Source organism: Pan troglodytes, chromosome 8 (genome assembly GCF_028858775.2).
Source record: "Pan troglodytes isolate AG18354 chromosome 8, NHGRI_mPanTro3-v2.0_pri, whole genome shotgun sequence".
Lineage (NCBI taxonomy): Eukaryota > Metazoa > Chordata > Mammalia > Primates > Hominidae > Pan > Pan troglodytes.
The window spans coordinates 25,771,296-25,791,904 of record NC_072406.2 but is presented as its reverse complement, the minus strand read 5'-3'; the positions used below and the strand labels follow the sequence as shown (position 1 = coordinate 25,791,904).

The 20,609-nt window shown below is 46.2% G+C and overlaps 1 protein-coding gene across 6 annotated transcripts in view; it reads left to right on the top strand.

Annotated features, from left to right (window-relative positions):
* CCDC3 (coiled-coil domain containing 3) overlaps window positions 1-20,237 on the top strand; it is a 203,556-nt gene extending 183,319 nt beyond the window's left edge. For 5 of the 6 annotated variants that reach the window (XM_063781402.1, XM_063781403.1, XM_063781404.1 and 2 more), the window contains one exon: window positions 18,216-20,237. In XM_063781402.1, coding sequence (XP_063637472.1) covers window positions 18,216-18,479 — 264 coding nt within the window. In that variant the 3' untranslated portion in view covers window positions 18,480-20,237. The remainder of the gene's footprint in view (window positions 1-18,215) is intronic. The other variant, XM_054660722.2, reaches the window with a different exon arrangement.
* Window positions 20,238-20,609: the final 372 nt, after the last annotated feature.

Sequence of the window (20,609 nt, the reverse complement as noted above, 5' to 3'; positions counted from 1 at the left end):
GCTTCCAGCACTTAGATGGCTCTCATAGCTCCAGGCTTCAGATCCACCCCAGCACCAGACAGGCCCCTGCAGCCTTACTCAGCAAGCCAGCAGCCACAGACCCAGCCTCCAGGCCAGCCTTGTGCTAGGCCAGTCCTCATGGCCCCAGACTTCAGGCTTACTTCAGGTTCCAGACCAGATGTGAGCCAGGTTGGTCCACTTGGCTCCAGGCTTTGAGCCCCCCATAGTACCAGGTTGGCACCCCTGGCCCCAGGCTGGCAATTTTTTTTTTTTCTGAGATGGAGTCTCTCTCTGTCACCCAGGCTGGAGTGCAGTGGCGTGATCTCAGCTCACTGCAACCTCTGCCTCCCAGGTTCAAAGGATTCTCCTGCCTCAGGTTGGTCCACATAGCTTCAGGCTTTGAGCCCACCATACTATCAGGTTGGCACCCGTGGCCCCAGGCTGTCAATTTTTTTTTTTTTTTTTTTTTTTGAGATGGAGTCCCTCTCTATCCCCCAGGCTGGAGTGCAGTGGCACGATCTCAGCTCAACCTCCGCCTCCCAGGTTCAAGAGATTCTCCTGCCTCAGCCTCCTGAGTAGCTGGGATTACAGGCATGCACCACCATGCCCAGCTAATTTTTGTATTTGTAGTAGAGACGGGGTTTCACCATGTTGGCCAGGCTGGTCTCAATCGCCTGCCCTTGTGATCCGCCCACCTTGGCCTCCCAAAGTGCTGGGACTTCAGGCGTGAACCACTGCGCCTGGCCCAGGTTGGCATCTTAAGACATAGTCTCCAGGCCTGCCCAGTGCCAGGGCAGCCCCTGCATTGCTATTCTCCAGCAGACCAGCGGTTTAGGCCTGTCCCAGGACAATCGAGTGCTTGGCCTGTCCTTGAGAACCCAGGCTCCAGGACCAACCACTGTGAATCCAGGCTCCAGACCAGCCCCCATGGCTCCAGGTACCCAGGCTCCATACCTGCCCCAGGTCCACCCTGCAGACCCTGGTGCCAGGTCAGCACCCATGGTCTCAAGACCAAGGGTTGCCTTCATGGACTCAGGCTCCAGGCCTGTCCCAGTGCCTGGCCAAGACCTACAGATCCAGGGTCAAGGTCCACCACAATACCTTGTCAGTTTCTGTGAACCTAGGCTTCAGGCTGGCTTCCACAGTACCAATTAACAAGTTCACCGTAGTGGATCCAGGCACCAGGCCAGCCTACCCAAAGGCTCCAGTAGCAAACCCACCCATGACCACACAAGACAGCCTGCCCAGAATCTCTGGACAGGCTACTGGTGAAAGGCTTTCTCAAACAAAGACTGAAATAAATCTCTACTTCCTCAAATGTGCAAACACCAAATTATAGCCACAAAAACAATCATGGAAAAATCACATCACCAAAGGAACAAAATAAAGCACCAGTAACTGACTCTAAAGATACAGAGATTTATGAGCTACCTGACAAAGAATTCAAAATAATTGTTTTAAGGAAGGTCAGTGATCCCACCCCACCCTGCAAAATGCAGAAAAACAATTGAACCAATCAGGAAAATGAATGACCCAAACAAGACATTTAATGAATGGACCACTAGACATATATATAACATTCCATCCAACAGCAGCAGAATGCACATTCTTCTCAGGTGCACACAGAGAATTCTCCAGGATAGATAATAAATTTAAAAATTCTGAAATCCTACTGAGTATCTTTTTTAACCACAATCGTTTGAAACCAGAAATCAATTCTGGTTTCAGAAAAATTCTTCCTGTTATAAGGATTTTGGGAAATTCCCAAATATGTGGAAATTAAGCAACATGTTCCTGAACACCAATGGGTCAAAGAAAAAAAATTTTTTAAATGTTTAAAGTGTCATGAGACAAATGAAAATGGAAACACAACATACCAAAACTTATGGGATGCAGCAAAAGCAGTTCTAAGAGAGAAGTTTATAACAATAAATGCCTGCATCAAAAAAGAACTTGCCAAGTAAACACCTAGTGTTACCTCAAGGAACTACAAAAAGAAGAACAAACTAAGCCCAAAGTTAGAAGGAAAGAAATAATAATAAATGAGAGAGTAGAAAAATAATACAGAAGATCAACAACATAAAGAGTTGGTGTTTTGAAAAGACAAAACTGACAAACCTTTAGCTAGACTAAGTAAAAAAAGACAACTCAGGCCAGGCGTGGTGGCTCACGCACACCTGTAATCCCAGCACTTTGGGAGGGCTAGGTGGGTGGATCACTTGAGGCCAGGAGTTTGAAAACAGCCTGGTCAACATGGCAAAACCCCGGCTCTACAAAATACAAAAAATTAGCCAGGCATGGTGGTGTATGCCTATAGTCCCAGCTGCTTGGGAGGCTGAGGCAGGCGAATCGCTTGACCCAGGAGGCGGAGGTTGCAGTGAGCCAAGGACACGCCACTGCACTTCAGCCTGCGTGACAGAGCAAGACTCTGTCTCAAAAGAAAAAAAAAAAGATAAAATCAGAAATGAAAGGGAGAAATTACACTGATACCACAGAAATACAAATGACTAAAAAAGACTACCACAGACAATCATATGCCAACAAATTAGATAACTTACAAGAAATGGATAAATTCCTAGACACATACAACCTACCATGATTAAGTCATGAATAAACAGAAAATTTGAACAGAACAGTAATGAGTAAGAAGATTGAACTGGCAGTAAAAAGTCTATCATCAAAGAAAATCCCAGGATCTGATGGCTTTGCTACTAAATTCTACCAAACATTTAAAGAAGTATACTGATTCTTCTCAAATTCTTCCACAAAATTGAACAGGAGGGAATACTTCCAAACTCACCGTACATGGCATCACTCTGATACTAAAAGCAGACAAAAACACTATAAAAAGAAGCTGTTACAAGCCAAAAATCTCTGATGAACGTAGATGCAAAAGTTCTCAAGAAAATACTAGTAAACTGAATCCAACAGCACATTAAAAGGATCATTTGCCATGATCAAATGACATTTATCCCAGGGATATAAGCATGGTTCAACATACACTAATCTATAAATGAGATACATCACATTAATGGAATGAAGGACAAAAACCTTATGATTATTTCAATAGATGTAGAAAAACCATTTGACAAAATTCAACTTCCTTTAATGATAAAAAACTTCCAACAAATTAGGTATAGAAGGAATGTGTCTCAACACAATAAAGGCCATGTAAGACAAACCCACAGCTAACATCATACTCCGTGGTGAATAGTTGAAAGCTTTTCTTCTAAGATCAGGAATAAGACAAAGATGTTCACTCTTACCACTTCTATTCAACATAGTACTGGAAGTCCTATCCAGAGCAGCTAGACAAGAGAAAGAAATAAAGGGCATCCAAGTTGGAAAGGAAGAAGTCAAATTGTCCCTGTTTGCAATGGCATGATCTTACACACAAAAAGAACCCAAAGAGTCCACCCAAAACTATTAGAGCTAATAAACAAATTCAGTAAAGTCTGAGGATACAAAATCAACACACAAAAATCAGTAGTATTTCTATGCACTAACAATGAATTATCTGGAAAAGAAATCAATAAAACAATCCTATTTACAATAGTTACAAAATAATAGCATACTTAGGAATAAACTTAACCAAAATGGTGAAACCACTGTACACTGAAAACTATAAGACATTGATGGAAAAAACTGAAGATACAAATAAATGGGAAGATATCCTATGCTCATAGATTACAAGAATATTGTTAAAGTGTCTATACTACCAGAGTGATCTACAGATTCAATGCAATCCCCATCAAAAATCTTAATGGAATTTTTCATAGAAATAGAATCATAAAATTCATATGGAGCCACAAAAGACCTTGAATAGCCAAGCAATCTTGAGGGGAAAAAAAGAAGCATTGTACTACCTGATTTCAAAATATACTACACAGCAATAGTAATCAAAGCAGGATGGCACTGGCCTAAAAATAGAAATCTACCAATCGAACAGAACAGAGCCCCAAGAAATAAATCCATGTGTATGGTCAATGGATTTTCAACAGAGATGCCAAGACACGCAACGGGGAGAGGACAGTCTCTTCAGTAAACGGTGCGGGAAAAATTGAGTATCCACGTGCAGAGAATGAAATTAGGCCCTCATCTCACGCCATATACAAAAACCAACTCAATGTTTAAAGACTTAAGCATAGACCTGAAACTGTAAACCTACCAGAAGCAAACACAGGGGCAGAGCTCCATGACATTGGTCTGGGCAATCATTTTTTGGGTATGGCCACAAAAGCATAAGCAACTAAAGGGAAAAGATGCAAATGGGAACACATCAAAGTAAAAAGCTCCTGTCCAGCAGAGGAAACGATTAACAGAGTGAAAAAACCACCTACAAAATGGAAGAAAATATTTACACACCACACATCTGATAAGGGGTTAATAACCAAAAGAAACCAAACACCCAACAGCAAGAAAGCCAACAACCTGATTTAAAAAATGGGCAGAGGACCTAAATAGACCTCTAGAAAGATGACATACAAATGGTCAACAGGTATATTTAGAAATGTTCAACATCACTACTCAGGGATGTGCAAATTAAAATGAATATGAGATATCATCTCACACCCGTTAGAAGGGCTATTATCAAAAAGACAAAAGATAAGTGTTGGTGAGGATGTGGAGTAAAGGGAACCCTTGTGCACTTGGTGGGAATGTAAATTAGTAATTATGGAAAACTGTATGGAGTTTTCTCAAAAAATTAAGAACAGAGCTACTGTATGATCCAGCAATCCCACTACTGGGTATACATCCAAAGTCAGTATGTCGAAGAGATATCTACACTCCCATGTTCACTGAAGCATTACTTACAATAGTCGAGATAGGGAATCAAACTAAAGTGTCTGTCAATGAATGAATCGATAAAGAACATGATGTGTATATACTCAGTGGAATACTATGCACCCTTAAAAAAGGATATACCATCATTTGTGACAAAATGGATGAAACTGGAGGATATTAAGTGAAATAAGCCAGGCACCAGTACTGCATGATCTTATTAATATTTAAATGTAGAATCGAAAAAAAATGAGCTAAAAGAACCAAAAAGTAGAATAGCAGTTACCAGAGACTTGGAAGGAGATATTGGAAGATGCTGGTCAAAGGGTACAATATTTCAGTTACAAGGAATAAACTTCAGGAGATCTAATGGACATCATGGTGGCTACAGTTAATAACAATACAATGTATGTTTGAACATTGTTAAAAATAGATTTTAAGTGTTCTCACTACAAAAAAATGGTATGTGAGGTAATACATCGTTAATTAGCCATGTCAGTGTACACATATTTCAGATCATGTTGTACATGTTCAATATAAATTTTGTCAATTTAAATATTTTTAAAATGTTAAAGTAAATATAGTGTTTATAACCAGGTTTAAGAAATCATGCCACTAAAATAGAAATGCAAGTTGTCTTTGAGTGGTGAGATTATAGGTGACTTTTTCCCATTTCTCATTAGTTTATAATTTTCAAAAAAACATTAGCATATATTAGCTTTAAAATGTGTTATTTCATTCAGCAGTGACTCTGTTGAGGACTTACTGTGGTCAGGCACAGTATTAGGCACAAGGGCTATGGCAGTAAAAACGAGAGATAGAGTCCCCTTTTTTTAGTCTAGTGGAAGAAAGAACAAATTAGCCATTAATAAGGAAATCCAACAATGTTATAAGGCACTGAAGAGAAGCAGGGTGATGCAACAGCCTCATTAGGAGAGGTGACTTATGGGGTGACAAGGGAACACATCTGCAGAGATGACACAGGAACCAGGATGAGAATGAACCTGCCTTGCAGAGTCATGGAATGGCCTTCCAGAAACATGGAACAGCAAACTGTTGAAGAGGTCGCTAAGAATAACTGTGGTCATTTATAGAATGGAACAGTAATTCAGACATATTTAAAATTCTCACAGATAATATTCATTTCACAGGGGCTGGCCGCAACTATGCACTGGGGAGGATTCTGTAATATACTGCCTTCCACATATAAATTTTGCCCTTGGCCGGGCTCTGTGGCTCACACCCATAATCCCAGCACTTTGGGAGGCCAAGGTGGGTGGATCATTGGAGGTCAGGAGTTTGAGACCAGCTTGGCCAACATGGTGAAACCCTGCCTCTACTAAAAATACAAAAATTAGGGTGCCTGTAGTCCCAGCTACTCAGGAGGCTGAGGCAGGAGAATTGCTTGAACTCGGTAGGTGGAGGTTGCGGTGAGCCAAGATCACGCCACTATATTCTAGCCTGGGCAACACAGCAAGACTCTGTGTCAAAAAAAAAAAAAATTTTTTTTTTTTTTGTTCTGACTAGTTATTGAAACTTGCAGGTTTTCAAGGACTTGTGCCAGATACCAAGCCAGGAAGGACAATCCTTGAATTGGCAGAAACACGTATCATTGTGCTCATCATCTGTTATTTATAGGTTTTCCAATAATATTTTTACCAAATAAAATATTAACTGAGAATTTATTTGGGGACATATGGTTATTGACTGAGTCTGGCAATATGTAGCAGCAACTGCATTCGACGTTGAATGGCTTTAAGGCACACCAAATACACCATGCTTTTTCTCATTATCAGTATCTCTGCCTTAAAAAGGAAAACAGCTACGTAGCCAGCAAGCGGCACAACCACATTTGAAGCAAGGTCTTGCTAAATCGCACCCACAGCTCTTTCCAATCCAAGGAGAGTCAGCTCTAGGGCTATCTCAACTCCAGGGCCACCTGTCTTGGTTCAGTAGCAGAAAAAAGCCTGTGTCTGGGTTTGATAAATTCTCCCAAATAAACAGACTCTTAGCTGAAGCAGGCCCTGGATGTGGCTGTGTGGACAAGTCATCAGTCTCTGAGAAGTAAACATGAACATGACCACAGCTCATAAATTCCCATCGCATTCCCCGGGAGGGCGGATGGCCAGGAGCCCTTGGGGTTTTCAGCCAGTACTGAGGATACAGGCACACACCCCAGCCCTTGGGAGGAAGGTGGAGCCTGGCCTTTCACTGCCTTTTTCAGTTGAAGAGCTGGAGACTGGCCCCTAATTACCCAATACCCTAGACCCTGAAAAGTACCCCATGGAAACCAGCATCAGATTAGAGATGGGTCAGGTGGATAGCACCAGTGGGGAGGGAGCAGGACAGCTTTGGCTTTGGGTCAGTGCCTGTCTAGGATCCCCCTCCTTGGGAGACCTGGTACCCTGCACCGTTAGTCCACGGTTCAGCCTTCCACTCTCCACAGCCTCATTGCTTTGCCCTGACACCGGAAGGGAGAGCCTGACTTCAGAGCCCTTCCGGCACTAAGCACAGGGGTCCACAGAGCAAGGGGTAAGCTTTGACTGGGCCAATGACCTGTTCTTCCCTTGGGCAACAGCAATGACCCAAGACATGGAGCTTAAAGAGCTGATGGGGGACACAGTGCACCTCACTCAGCCAGGGTTGGCACACCCACACTCCATGGGCAGGGCAGGAGTAAGCATGGCCCCCGGGTGCCCCACTGGCAGCCACCTGTCAACTGCTGGGCACGGTGGGGAGAAGATAACATCATCAGGTCCTTTTGCCCTTCCTCCCCTGCAGCCTGGGATGCCACGGAGGCTGAGCACACACACATCTGAGGGCCGATGGTCAGTGGCCATGAATGTCACTCTTCCTTCCCAAGGGAATGCCTGCATCAGCCAGGCTGTAGTGCCCTTATAGCCCTCCTGCTGTTTTCAAGGGAGAGAATTAACTGGCCGTGACTGGCTAAGGACTGAGGTGCCCAAGGAGGCTTTGACTAAACAAGCAGAGGCATCCAAGGTTGGAAGATGTCTTTCAGATGCTGTAACTCACAGGACCATGAGTGTCCAAGGACACCAGGTAGATGGAGCCTTGCATCTAGACCAGAGCCCCATCCACTGTGATGTGGATTTTCTGGGATCCTGAAAATAAAAGTAGAACATCTTCCTTCCCACTTCACCTGGACACCTTCTCTGCACTCACCATGGACAGTGGTCAGCATTAAGAAATCACAGTTCTGGCCAGGCGCCGTGGTCCACACCTGTAATCCCAAGCACTTTGGGAGGCCAAGGCGGATGGACCACGAGGTCAGGAGTTTGAAACCAGCCTGGCCAACACAGTGAAACCCCGTCTCTGCTAAAAATACAAAAAGTAGCCGGGCATGGTGGCATGCACTTGTAGTTCCAGCTACTTGGGAGGCTGAGGCAGGAGAATTGCTTGAACCTGGGAGCCGAGATCACGCCTCTGCACTCCAGCATAGGCAACAGAGGGAAACTCTGTCTCAAAAAAAAAAAAGAAAGAAAAATCACAGTTCTTAGCCAAGAATCTGTGATTTCAGCACCATTCTACCCCTTGGTAGTTCTAGAAAAAGGATTTAGAGTTGAAATCAGTATTCCATGACCTAGTGTTTCCCAGGCTTCTTTGTATCACAGACTAGATAAAATGTTTGCAAAACTCCCTGGGAGAAACACAGGAGACCGCTCGTAACTGAGCAGCCTTGACACTCACTCTTGTAGTCTATTCTTGCTGCGTGTTGGAGATCTCCACCAGAGACCGATGAGATCTGGGGTAAAACAAAGTTAGAGAGGTTTAATGCAGGACCAATGTGCACAGCTGATACTAAGTGTTACATCACAGAGGAAGCCATAATATGCAGCATTTCTGAAACTTTTTTAACCAGAACCACGCTTTTGGTCCCCACGTAAACATCTCATGAGACGAGTGTCCTGGAGACTCCATTTTGGGAAACCTTTGTAGTAGATTTATCTGAAGACGTGGCTTTATGATCTCTGTAGTAGAACTTAGCTAATAAACTCCCCTTTCCTCTGATGGCAGGCAATTCACCCAAGACAGCTCAGTGTTTCCTGATTTTAATCATGGGCCATCAACAGGACTTAACCCCTGGCCATTTAAGATCTTGTCCCCCTGCTTCCCACATCCAGCTGCTACTGCGCTCCAACTCTCAGCAGGGCTGGCCCTGGCCCCAGCTTCTGAAATGTGATCCCTTCTCCTGCACTTACCCAGGTTTTCCATCATCTAGCATCTCCCCTCTAGAATGGATTTTTTCTCATCTGCGTCATGTCCTGCAATTCTTAAGGGATTTGGTATGGGGATGTACAAAATAAGCTAGTCAGCAGGGGGTGGGCAGGTGGGGGCAGGGAGAAAAGGAAAGTAAGGAAAAGGCACCAAGTTCAGGGCTCCTTAAATCCAGCTCCCAGATCTTATCAGAACAAATCGTCAAAACTAATCTTCTTCTTTTTTCTTTTTCTTTGAGACAGAGTCTTGCTCTGTCGCCCAGGCTGGAGTGCAGTGGTGCGATCTCAGCTCACTGCCAACTCCTCCTCTCCGGTCAAGCGATTCTCCTGCCTCAGCCTCCCGCGTAGCTGGGAGTATAGGTGTGCACCACCACACCTGGCTAATTTTTGTATTTTTAGTAGAGATGGGGTTTTGCCATGTTGGCCAGGCTGGTCTCAAACTCCTGACCTCAAGTGATCCTCCCGCCTCAGCCTCCCAAAGTGCTGGGATTACAGGCGTGAGCCACTGCACCCGGCAAAACTAACTTTATTCCTGGGAAATGGGGCTTCACAGGGAAGATGGTGAATCCAGCTCCAGCATTAAAAGGTAGCTCCAGCTTCTTCACTGGTTTTTCATTTTCGAGTCATTGAAAATGACTTGCTTCTATTTCAACCTGCATCCCTTCATCCATTTATTAAGTGCTTACTGCATGCTAAGTGCTGGATGCAAGAATGAAAAGATGGAGCCCTTGTGTTCAAGGGACTCAGTCTGGGAGAGAGTCAGGCTAGCCAACAGTTACAGCCCCATGCGATAAACTTGACAATGGAACCAGGAAAAGATGACAGGGCTCTTCCTTATAGGAAGACTTTAGGAGGAACCAGGAAGGCATCACAGAGGAGGTGACTCTTGAACCAAGACTTGGAGAAGAAGTAGAATGTCATCATTTGGTTAAGGTGTGAGCAGAGATTTAGTGGAAGGAATTAGATGCAAAAAATCACAGACACTCAAGAGGACCTAGGATGCTGAGGGAGGAGGAGTTCCAGCAGCAAAGGTCAAGCTCGGGCGAACAACAATCACAAAAGCTTTGTGTGTCCTTCACCCTACACCAGGTGCTACATCAGATGCTTTACCCTTATCATCTGATTTCATCTTCAGAGCAGTTCTAGGGAAGAGGCTTTATTAGGCCCATTGTATACATGAGGAGACTGAGCCAAGACAGGTTCATTGACTTAAGCAAGACCCCACTGTCCGATGGTGGGGCTGAGTGGGCTCCCTGACCTGTGGACTCTAACAGGTATCTGGGTACGTGGAGTGTGGAATCGTTTAAGCCAGAATTCAGTCCCAGAGTTACCTGAGTCCAAAACCCCTTCCTACCCACACTGCCCGGCTACCTCCTCCCCCGGCAGCATCAGGAAGCGGACGCAGGAGAGGCTGCTGTGGCCCTGCCCAGCCAGGCCGGGTGCTGCCTCATGGAAAGGAAACTCCTGCCCCAGCCTCTTCCCTGACTCCATCTCCGCCCTCCTCTTCATTTGCCTCCCCTCCCGCCACAGCCTGGGCATGAGCGTTCCCTTTGTTTGGGCTCCTGGCACCAGGGAAGCAGCTCTTTTGACTTTGGGTGGAGCAGAGAACGAGCTGCCAAGCCACACGCAGTCATCTCAGGTTGTCCCTCCAGACAGTCCTCAGAAGAACTTCCCTGCTGTCACTTCCCAGCTTTGGGAGTTTTTTCAGCAGCTCTGGGCATCCTCCAGTGTGGTCCTGTCGAGTCATTCAGGAAACCGTTCTGCGTGGACGTGGCTCTCTGCCCACCTCCTCATAGATCTCTATCTCTAAAGGCTTTTAAAGAATGGGAGAACAAAGCTGCATTTCCAACCTGTTTATGGAAAACACCAAAAGGCACTGCGGAGGACGTGGGTAAAGGCCCATAGGCTTCCCATCAAGCTCCCCAGAGTCCCTGAATCATGTGGATAATGAAGGAATCTTGGCCTCTGCCCTCTACTGGGCCAGAAAACACAGCGCCATGTAAACTTTTCAGAATTAACCGACCAACTGCGGGACTAGAGCAACCCCCTGCAGACCCTTATCCACACTGACAGTTGATGTTCCCAAGCAGGGCACAGGGGCTTGCTCTAGGCTCATCTGTCCAATGTCAAGGGATGCATTTTAGAAACAGTTGGTCAGTCGTGCTGGGAAGAGCTGGTTTGTTAATTTCCACCTGGAGGTTTGAAATTGGCTGCAGTACATTGAGATGGAGTCAATAGGACCTTTGACAAGGATCGTGGAGACCCTGAACCATGACCTGGCAGCCAAAGCCATCATCACAAAACAATGTCTGAAAGTGGTGGGAAAGGGGTGAGATGTGGACAGTGAGGTTCTTGGGCATCTCTGGCACCAGGTGTTTTTTTCAAACCCTTTGCCCTTCATCCATTCTTTGCCTGTAGACCAGCTGCCCTCCAAACCCATCCTATTCCCACCTCCGTTTGCCTTGAGCCCCTCTTGAGGTTAAGATTCAGCATCTTTTCCTTGTAAAGGGCCAGATTTTAGGTTTTGTGGAATCAGCCGTTGCAGCTACTCACCTCTGCCATTGCAGCACAACAGCTGCCACAAACAAAACATAAACTGATGAGTATAGCTGTGGTCTAATAAAACTTTATTCACAAAAACAGGCAGGGGGCCAGATGTGGCCCATAGGCCATCGTTTCCTGATCACTGCTCTGGGTTTTCTTTTTTCTTCCTTCTCATTTTTGAATCCCGAGAACAGGAACAAAGTGTTAAAAAAGCAAGCTATTTGTCTGTGTTGTTGCTTTTGGACTGTTCTTCCCTTATATTTTTACATTTCAGAAAGTACGCTTTGTCTTGTCTTTATAGGTGGTTATTTAAATTAAAAGCAGCTGTGAAAGGCAAGCATCCTCTCCGTGACTCTTTGGCATGTCTGGTGCCATGAGATAGTTTTTTAAAAAAACATACTGTCTTTTTGTTTAGCTTGATACAAACTTGCTATATTCCAGAATAACTGGGGAGGACTTTCTGCACCATACAGTGCCAGGCACACAATAAATGCTTCTTGCCAGAATGAATGAACATATGGAAGCCAAAACGCTTTGGAAATGAGAGGTGATTCTAGATGGTATCATGGATATACTTCCTTAACTGCTCAAGATGTTGATGGTGAAACTTTCTCACACCTGAGCTTCCCGGAGAAACCAGGAAACTTATAGGAAGACTTCAGGTGGAGGCTCCGGGTAAAGAGCTCTCCACGGATTTGTCCCGTCACTGGAGACAGGTGACCCAAAAAGGCCACATTAAGGCCACTCAATCTCATGGATGCATGAGCACCCCATCTTGCCATCCCTCCCCATTGGCCTGTGGTCCTAAGGATAGAGGAGGATTAATAACTAGTGAGCCTGAGCCAGTCTTTTTTTTTTTTTTTTTTAAGACTGGCTTTTGCTCTGTAACTTAGGCTGGAGTGTAGTGGTGCAATCATGGCTCACAGCAGCCTCCACCTCCCAGGCTCAAGTGATCCTCTAGCTTCAGCCTCCCAAGTAGCTGGGACCACAGATGTGCACCACTATGCCGGGCTATTTTTATTTTTTAGAGATGGGGTCTCCCTGTGTTTCCCAGGCTGGTCTCAAACTCCTAGGATCACGCAGTCCTCCCACCTCAGCCTCGCAAAGTGCTGGGATTACAGGCGAGAGCCACCATGCCCGGCCTAGTGAGCCAGTCTTGCCTAGTGAGTTAGTCCTCGTGGCCAAGTGGAACCACCAGATACTCCCTCCTCCAGCTCCCATGAAATACTCACGGGAAGTATACAGACCGATGACTGGAAAAGAATCATGATAAAATGAAAAGGGGAAAAAATTAGAACAGAAAACTGAATAACAGCAGGACTCCAGTTTTCTTTGAAATAGTTATCTATTTATACCCCTAGAAACAATACGAGGAAGAAATGTTACAATGTCCACAGTGATTATCTCTGTACCATAGAATCATTGATGATTTTGATTTTCCTTTTGTTGGTCCCATATTTTTTTAAATGTTTTTCTACAATCAGTGTGCTTTGATGGTTTTAAAAAGTGTTATTTTAGACAGATAAGGATGGATGGATATCCCAGCCCAACTTTTGTCTTTTCGAAAATAAAAGAGCAGGCTCCCAGGGCAATCTTCCCATCTGCCCTTAGGCAGGCATCCTATTGGCCACATGGAAACTTCCAGAGAAAAGCTCTGGGCAGGCAAATGCCAGAGGTACCCAAGCACCTGGGAGGCGCTGAGTGCTGCAGGCCTGAGCGGGGCCTGCCTATGAGGAGTCTGTTGCTTTGGGGCTGCCCTGTAGGACATTCTCTTTGGTTCTTCTTCAAAGAAAATATGGCAGTACCTGTTTCAGCTTGGCCTGGCCTTTCCCTGCTCTTCTCAGTTTACCAAAAAATACCACAAAGCAAAATGAGCAAATAGCGTATCTGGACCTTTTTTTCTTTTTAAAGCAGTTTTAAAAGGAGATGGATTTCATTTGGAAAGCATTCCAAAGAAAGCATTTCTTAAAGAAACACACATTTTGGAAAGCACAGCTCTCCTCTAGAAATTCTTGCTTTCTTAAACACAGGATTTTCTTTTGAGGTGATAGCTGGGATGCCAGAGGGCTCCATCGGCTCCATCAGCAGTGGCTTGGTTATTTTATGGCGTTAGCCTCAATTCACATGACACAGGCTCCCCCTACTCAGAGGCATGGCCCACTTTGCTGCAGAGATACAGACCTGCCTGCTAAGCAGTCCTGGGTCATGGCTGTGCTATGTTGGTTGTCTTGGATACGTTACTAGAGTCCTTTGATGTCTTTTGCTCCTACTGAAACCCTACCCATATTAGAGGCCACGAGGACCAAAGAATGACATGTTCACCAAGGAACTCCACTCATCCCATCCACTCTTTTCACATTCACCTTTGCTTGGGAATTTATCATTCCCATCTCAATGATCCTCCCACTCCGGATACACACACAGATGCACTTCAAGGCGTCCCTCTGTTCCATCTTGGTTTTTACAGCCTGGGTCAAGGTCTTCCTTTTGTCTGGGCTCTAAGTCTTGCTGGAGGTGAAATTCATCCTCTTGCTACCCTGGAGAACAGCTGTGTCCATGGTCGAGGGCTAACTGTGAAGAGTGTTGTGTCTTAGAAAGAACTCTTAACCCGTGATCACTCAAGTCCCAGCATCCTCCTCTATTTTTCACGATTTTTAAACGCAGCTTCTGAACACCGCCATCGAGCCTGCCTTCAACTCTTCTTTGATGTTATGTTCCAGCCACTATTGGGTTCTGTTCTTTGAAAATTTGAGCAAGCAGCCTTCCAAAACCCCAATCCTCTTGTTGTCATGGACTTTGGACTTTTTTGTCTTGTTCTTGGTTGAAGAATCTACCATAACTTGTAGAAAACTCATGACTTAATGAGGGAGTGTCAGTATACAGTGCTCAGCCTGGTACTTGGCCATATTAAAGCCTAAGTTCCATAGCTAATATCTATCCACAAGACAATAGAAATACTGTCAGTTTTCCCGGGAATTTCTCATGCCCACCTTCTCATCTTTTTGAGGGGGTCTCATTTTGGCCAGAAGAGGGCAGTGTTGCACATATGGTCTCCCCTGTAACAGCAGCTTCCCCGGGAGCCCAGAGTTTCTCATTAAATGACAGGTATTATTGGAACATTCCACTTGGCTCCTTTTTCTTAACTGTAGGCCTAAAAAGGCCAGGGCAGCAAGGATGCAAAAACCAATGTGAACCAGGCCTTCAGGAGCTTGTGACTTGTGAATGTCAAGGCCCTTGAGTCACATTCTCCTAGTGCCACCAGGTACTTGGCGTGTGGTGTGAATAGCTACGGCGTGCCATGGAGACTGGGGAGGGGGACACATTACATACACAGGGAGACCCGGTGGAAAGCATCGTGAAAGGGGACCACCGAGGGCTTCCAAGATGGCCAGGCAATGCTGGGGAGAACAGCGCTCCAGGCGGAAGGAAGAGCCTCTGGGATGAGAAAGCGCTGATGTGTTGGAGGAAGAGCTGGGTGGGACCCAGTGTGCCTTGGGTATAAAATGTGGGAACAGAAGGAAGAACACTAAGACTGGAGACGTTGGCCGGGTCCAATCACAAAAGTTAAAGGCTTTAGGAGATTTGACTCTATCCTATAATCACGGCTAACAGTTAGAGTGAACGTTTACTGTGCACCACGGCATGGTTCTAAACATTTTTCAAGTAAAGCTCATGAAATCCTCCCAACAACCATGATCATCCCACTGAGAGTGGCCAGGTTCCCTGAGACGTAGACTTTGGAATAAGAGGTGCAGGTGGGCCGGGTGCAGTGGCTCACCCCTGTAATCCCAGCACTTTGGGAGGCTGAGGCAGGCAGAACACGAGGTCAAGAAATCGAGACCATCCTGGCCAATATGGTGAAACCCCGTCTCTACCAAAAATACAAAAAAACGAGCCGGGCTTGGTGGCTCATGCCTGTAGTCCCAGCTACTACTCGGGAGGCTGAGGCAGGAGAATCGCTTGAACCCGTGAGGTGGAGGATTGCAGTGAGCCAAGATCACGCCACTGCACTCCAGCCTGGCGACACAGCAAGACTCCATCTCAAAAAAGAAAAGAAAAGGAAAAAAAATGTAAAAGAGGTATAGGTGGTGTTTTCAAGAATGCTCCTGGGATTAATACCTTGGGAGGAAAAGAGCAAGAACAGGCGGAGGCAGACATCGGCCTGTGATCCAGTCTCATCAAAGGCTGTAGCCTACCCCAGGACACCTAGCAGAAGGGACCGCCCTTCAGAGATCTTCCAAATTGGGATGAGGGGCCTTGGTCTTCATACCCTTGTGTCAGCCAGTCCTTGGACACAGGTGCTCCAAAGAAGGGGGCATGACCTTGGGCAGTTCTCTTAGGTCAGGGTCAGTTTCCGGAGAGAGACTCAGCTTAGGGCTATCGGTCTGCAGCACTCCAAGAAGCTGGGGAAATCAATCCTTTAGTACTGAAGTGGGTTCTGGCTAATACAGACCAGAGTCCACTACTCTGAGCCTAGGAAGCTTGCCCAAGGTCTCAGGTCACTCGTCAGTGGAAGAGGCAGGACTGGAAACCAAAGCAGCCTGGCCTCAGGGTCTGAGCTCTTCACCCATCACCATCATATTGCAGTGTAGATAGTGGGGCTAGATGGAGGTTTTGTTTGTTTGTTTGTTTGTTTGTTTTTGAGATGGAGTGTCTCTTTGTCACCCAGGCTGGAGTGCAGTGGCGCGATCTCGGCTCACTGCAAGCTCCGCCTCCCGGGTTCACGCCATTCTCCTGCCTCAGCCTCCCGAGTAGCTGGGACTACAGGCACCCCCCACCACGCCCGGCTTTTTTTTTTTTTTTTTTTTTTTTTGTATTTTTAGTAGAGATGGGGTTTCACCCTGTTAGCCAGGATGGTCTCGATCTCCTGAACTTGTGATCCGCCCACCTCAGCCTCCTAAAGTGCTGGGATTACAGGCGTGAGCCACCACACCCAGCCCGGCTCAATGATGGAGATTTCTAAGCAGAGGAAAGTTGAGGCCCAAGTCTTTCTTTGGGAATGTAGCTTCTGATGAGGTAAAATGGGAGAAAGGAGAAAGATTGGAGAATACCTCTTTTTACATATATGCTCACACACATATAAAGGAAATGCCAGCCTTATTACTGTATTAATCCGTTCTCACACTGCTAATAAAGACATACCTGAAACTGGGTAACTTATAAAGGAAAGGTTTAATGGACTCACAATTCCACATGCCTGGGGAGGTCTCACAATCATGGTGGAGGTGAATAGGCTCAAAGTCATGTCTGACATGATGGCAGGCAATAGAGCGTTCAGGGGAACTGCCCTTTCTAAAACCATCTGATCTCGTGAGACTTATTCACTATCACGAGAACAGCACAGGAAAAACCCACCTTCATGATTTCATTACTTCCCACTGGGTCCCTCCCATGACACATGGAGATTATAAGAGCTAGAATTCAAGATGAGATTTGGGTGGGGACACAGCCAAACCTATGAAATACAAAATTCAAAAAGTACAAAAGTGAAAATGAATCTTCTTCCTCCTGTCCTCTCTGCTCCCCGGATATGGCCACCCTTACCCGTTTCTTGCATATGCTCCCAGAGATAGTGTATGCATATTTAAACGGACACAGATGGGTACCGTATTTCGCACTCTTGGTATCACACTATACACACTGTTCTGCACAGCTTTTCAATATGAACACCACGTAGACATTGCTACACCACCATTCACATGGAGCTGTCTTGTTCCTTTAAAAACGGCAAACCTTTGCATTGTGTAGATTTACTAAAATTTATGGAACCAGACCTCTCTTGATGGGTATTTTTTGTTCCCAATCTTTTAATATAATAATGCCATTATGTTTGCACATGTGGCAGCTTGCACATATGAGAGTATTTATCTGAGATAGTCCCAGAATTACTAGATCAAAGGGTATATGCAGTTATTTTGACAGAGCCAGATTGGTCTTTATAGATGTCAACACTCTACTGACAGTATGATAGCACCTGTTTTCCCAAATCCTGACTCTGAAATTTTGCCAATCTAATATGTGAAAAATAGTAATTCACCATGGCTTTCATTTGTTTTTTTTATGTTATTATGAGTGGGGTTAAGCATCTTTTCATGCGTTTAAGAGATACTGGCATTTTCTTTCCTGTGAACTATCCACCTTCTGTGTGCTGGCCAGCCCAGCTAAAGGGAGCAGAGAGAGTCCCTTTTTGCTGAAGGGAACCCCTCCCTTCAGTTGGACAGGCCAGCATTGATCAGAGCCTTCGCGAATGTAAGTGGCTCAGCCTTTGTTAATTAGGCCACCTGACTCCCCCCATTCCCGGAACTGTCCACCTTCTGTGTGCATTTCTGGTTTTGGTCTTCTACCAAAGCGGGGCTCTTTCCTTTTTGCTAGGCATGACAAATATTCAGAATATCATTTGAAAACGACACCTTCCAAGGAAGCCAAGTATGGAAAGCAAAACGGGGGCTCTGTATTTGAGGCCAGGGCAGGATTCACAGGGTGGAGGGCAGGGAATGTCACCGTCAAGGACATCCCGGGGTTTATCCCCATGCTGGGGTGGGGAATCGGGGTCTGTGTTGCTGTCAGCACTCGGGGAAGCTTCTGGGACTCCCCTGGCCGCAGCGCAGTTTCTGGGACTCACCTCCTCTCCTTGCACGCTGTCTCTGCCTCCAGCTCATGTGCTCCTCGGTGCAGAAGGCCTTGTTTGAGGAGGAGGACCACGTCAAGAAACTGCAGCAGAAAGTGGCCACCCTGGAGAAGCGCAACCGGCAGCTCCGGGAGCGAGTGAAGAAGGTCAAGAGGTCCTTGCGGCAGGCGCGTAAGAAGGGCCGCCACCTGGAGCTGGCGAACCAGAAACTCAGTGAGAAGCTGGCGGCGGGCGCGCTGCCGCACATCAACGCCCGGGGGCCCGTGCGCGCCCCCTACCTGCGGGGGTAACGGGCCTGGGGGCTGCCAGGTGTGCAGGGCCAATCCTGGCGGTAATTGAGAATGAGTGAGGTTTTGTACATGCAGCTATTTCAAGGGTTGTAGGAGTTTTTGTTTTTAATCACGCATTTGGTAGAGTCTAAATGGATAAAATGCAAGGCTTGCTTTCCCCTTGGGTGCTGGCCTCAATGTCAGACCCCACGCGCTGCCCCTTCCTGGCCTGACCCCAGACGCAGTGCCTGGCATTCCAGAGGCAGCGGGATCCCTGAGTGCTGAATGCTCGCCTGCAGAGCAGCCCAGAAAGAGCCCTGACTGGGGAGAGAACATTTTAGAATCTCTAGTGTAAAAGGCATCAACGTGCTTAGCCTTTATTTCAGAAAAAAATCAGGGTGGTTCCCCGCTCCCCAGTCCAGGACAACCATTAGTCCTGATGAGTGAGCTGACGCTGGTGCTGGAACCTGCTGGCACCTCACTGGCCACATCTTTGGAAGGGGATGGTGGCCTTGCATCCAAGATGCCTGAAAATCAACACATGCAGGGCCTCCCTATCCAGCCAGCATTTTCCTTCCAGCTGAGGCAGGTGAAGACTTCATAAGCTCAGCACAGGGGAGGGAATTAGGAGCAGGGCAGCAGGTAATTAAACAAGATAAATTATACCTGATTTCCAACACCAGCTACAAAGAGTTGAAGATGATACCTATGGGTCGCCTTAACACAGGGGGCAACTGCCTTGATCGGCCTGCCATGGGTCATCAGACTGCTTCCTAAATTGAGAGAAACTGAGCAATCTCTCAGCCACTGCTATAGTCTAACTTCTTGTTTGCTCAGTAATTGTTTCTAATGTCTCTGAATTCAAAGTGAGGTGCTCCAAGACGCTGTGAACTTCTGCAAAGACACCTCCTTACCTATTGGGATCACGTGACCTGACCTCACTCCCAGCCAGGCTCCCAAAGGGCTCATTCCAGCGATTCCAATCTCTTCTTCTTTATGCAAACACTTTCCCCCACAACAAGCATTGTTTGTTCCGATAGGAATACATGTACGTCAGTGCACTTGTCCTTACGTCAGTTCCTTACACCACCAAAGCACTTCACCTTTCTGGAAATAAAACTTTTAAGACACTACTATAAGTAAAAATGAGAGTATTCACTAGACTTATTGCTCAGGCACATTTGAGTGGGTCCCAGCTGTGTGATTAAGAAGTCAACTGAGTGGCCTTTTCTGGGTTATCTTCTGATCATGGCCTTTCAACCCAACAAGGGCCCTTCCCTGCTCTTCCACCAATAAAGGATCTGCCCCCCAGACACTGCAGGGCCTGGTGATGCTGTCCTCTGTACCGGAAATGGCAGGCACTGTCAGATTTCCACTCTTCTGCCTTTAGGAAAGCTGGGTGCTTCTTGCTCTGACAGCCAGTCTGGGGAGATGACTCTTACGTTGCTTGAGTCTTGGTGGCAGGCTGCTGTCCAAGGGGGAGAAGTCTCTGCTCTGGACTGGACAGAAGAGAGACTTTTACCCTGGGGCACTCACACGGCCAAGCTTCTGCCACCACTTCATTAGCTGTATTCTCCACAGTATGGTGAAATAGCAGGTGCGTCTTCTAGTTTATTCCTCCTGGGGACATTTCCTCAAAGCAGTTTTGCGCCCCCGCAAGGGAATGGTCAGCCTAAGGGTAATGTACAACCCGTGCTTGGAGAACCATGGAAGCTGCACCCCTACAGGTGCATACTGTTCTGCTTTTCCAATAAATACGAGCGGCGATTTCAACCACAACAGTGAGATGATGAGTGTTTCTTTTGGGTCAGGGAGATTTCAGGATTTCCAGCTTTGGCCTGGAAAAGTGATTTAGATCCTCTTGGGGGAACGCCTGTGAGTAACACCTGGGGCACTGAGGAGCCTGAATTCAAGCCTGCTCTGCTGGCCCTGTCTGGATGTGGCCTCACCCCATCTCGCCCTGGGGTTTCCGTTTCTCAACACACCTGCAGAAAAGCAGTGTTCTCCTGCCTGGCTCCTCACAAGGGACAAGCAGCAACATTAATCAATGTCTTCAGAAAAACACAGAGGATCCCCAGGTCCCTGTTATCTGCTGCACTGTCATCTTATGCTACCCTTGTCATCTGTTAATTGTAGGAATATATTATGCTT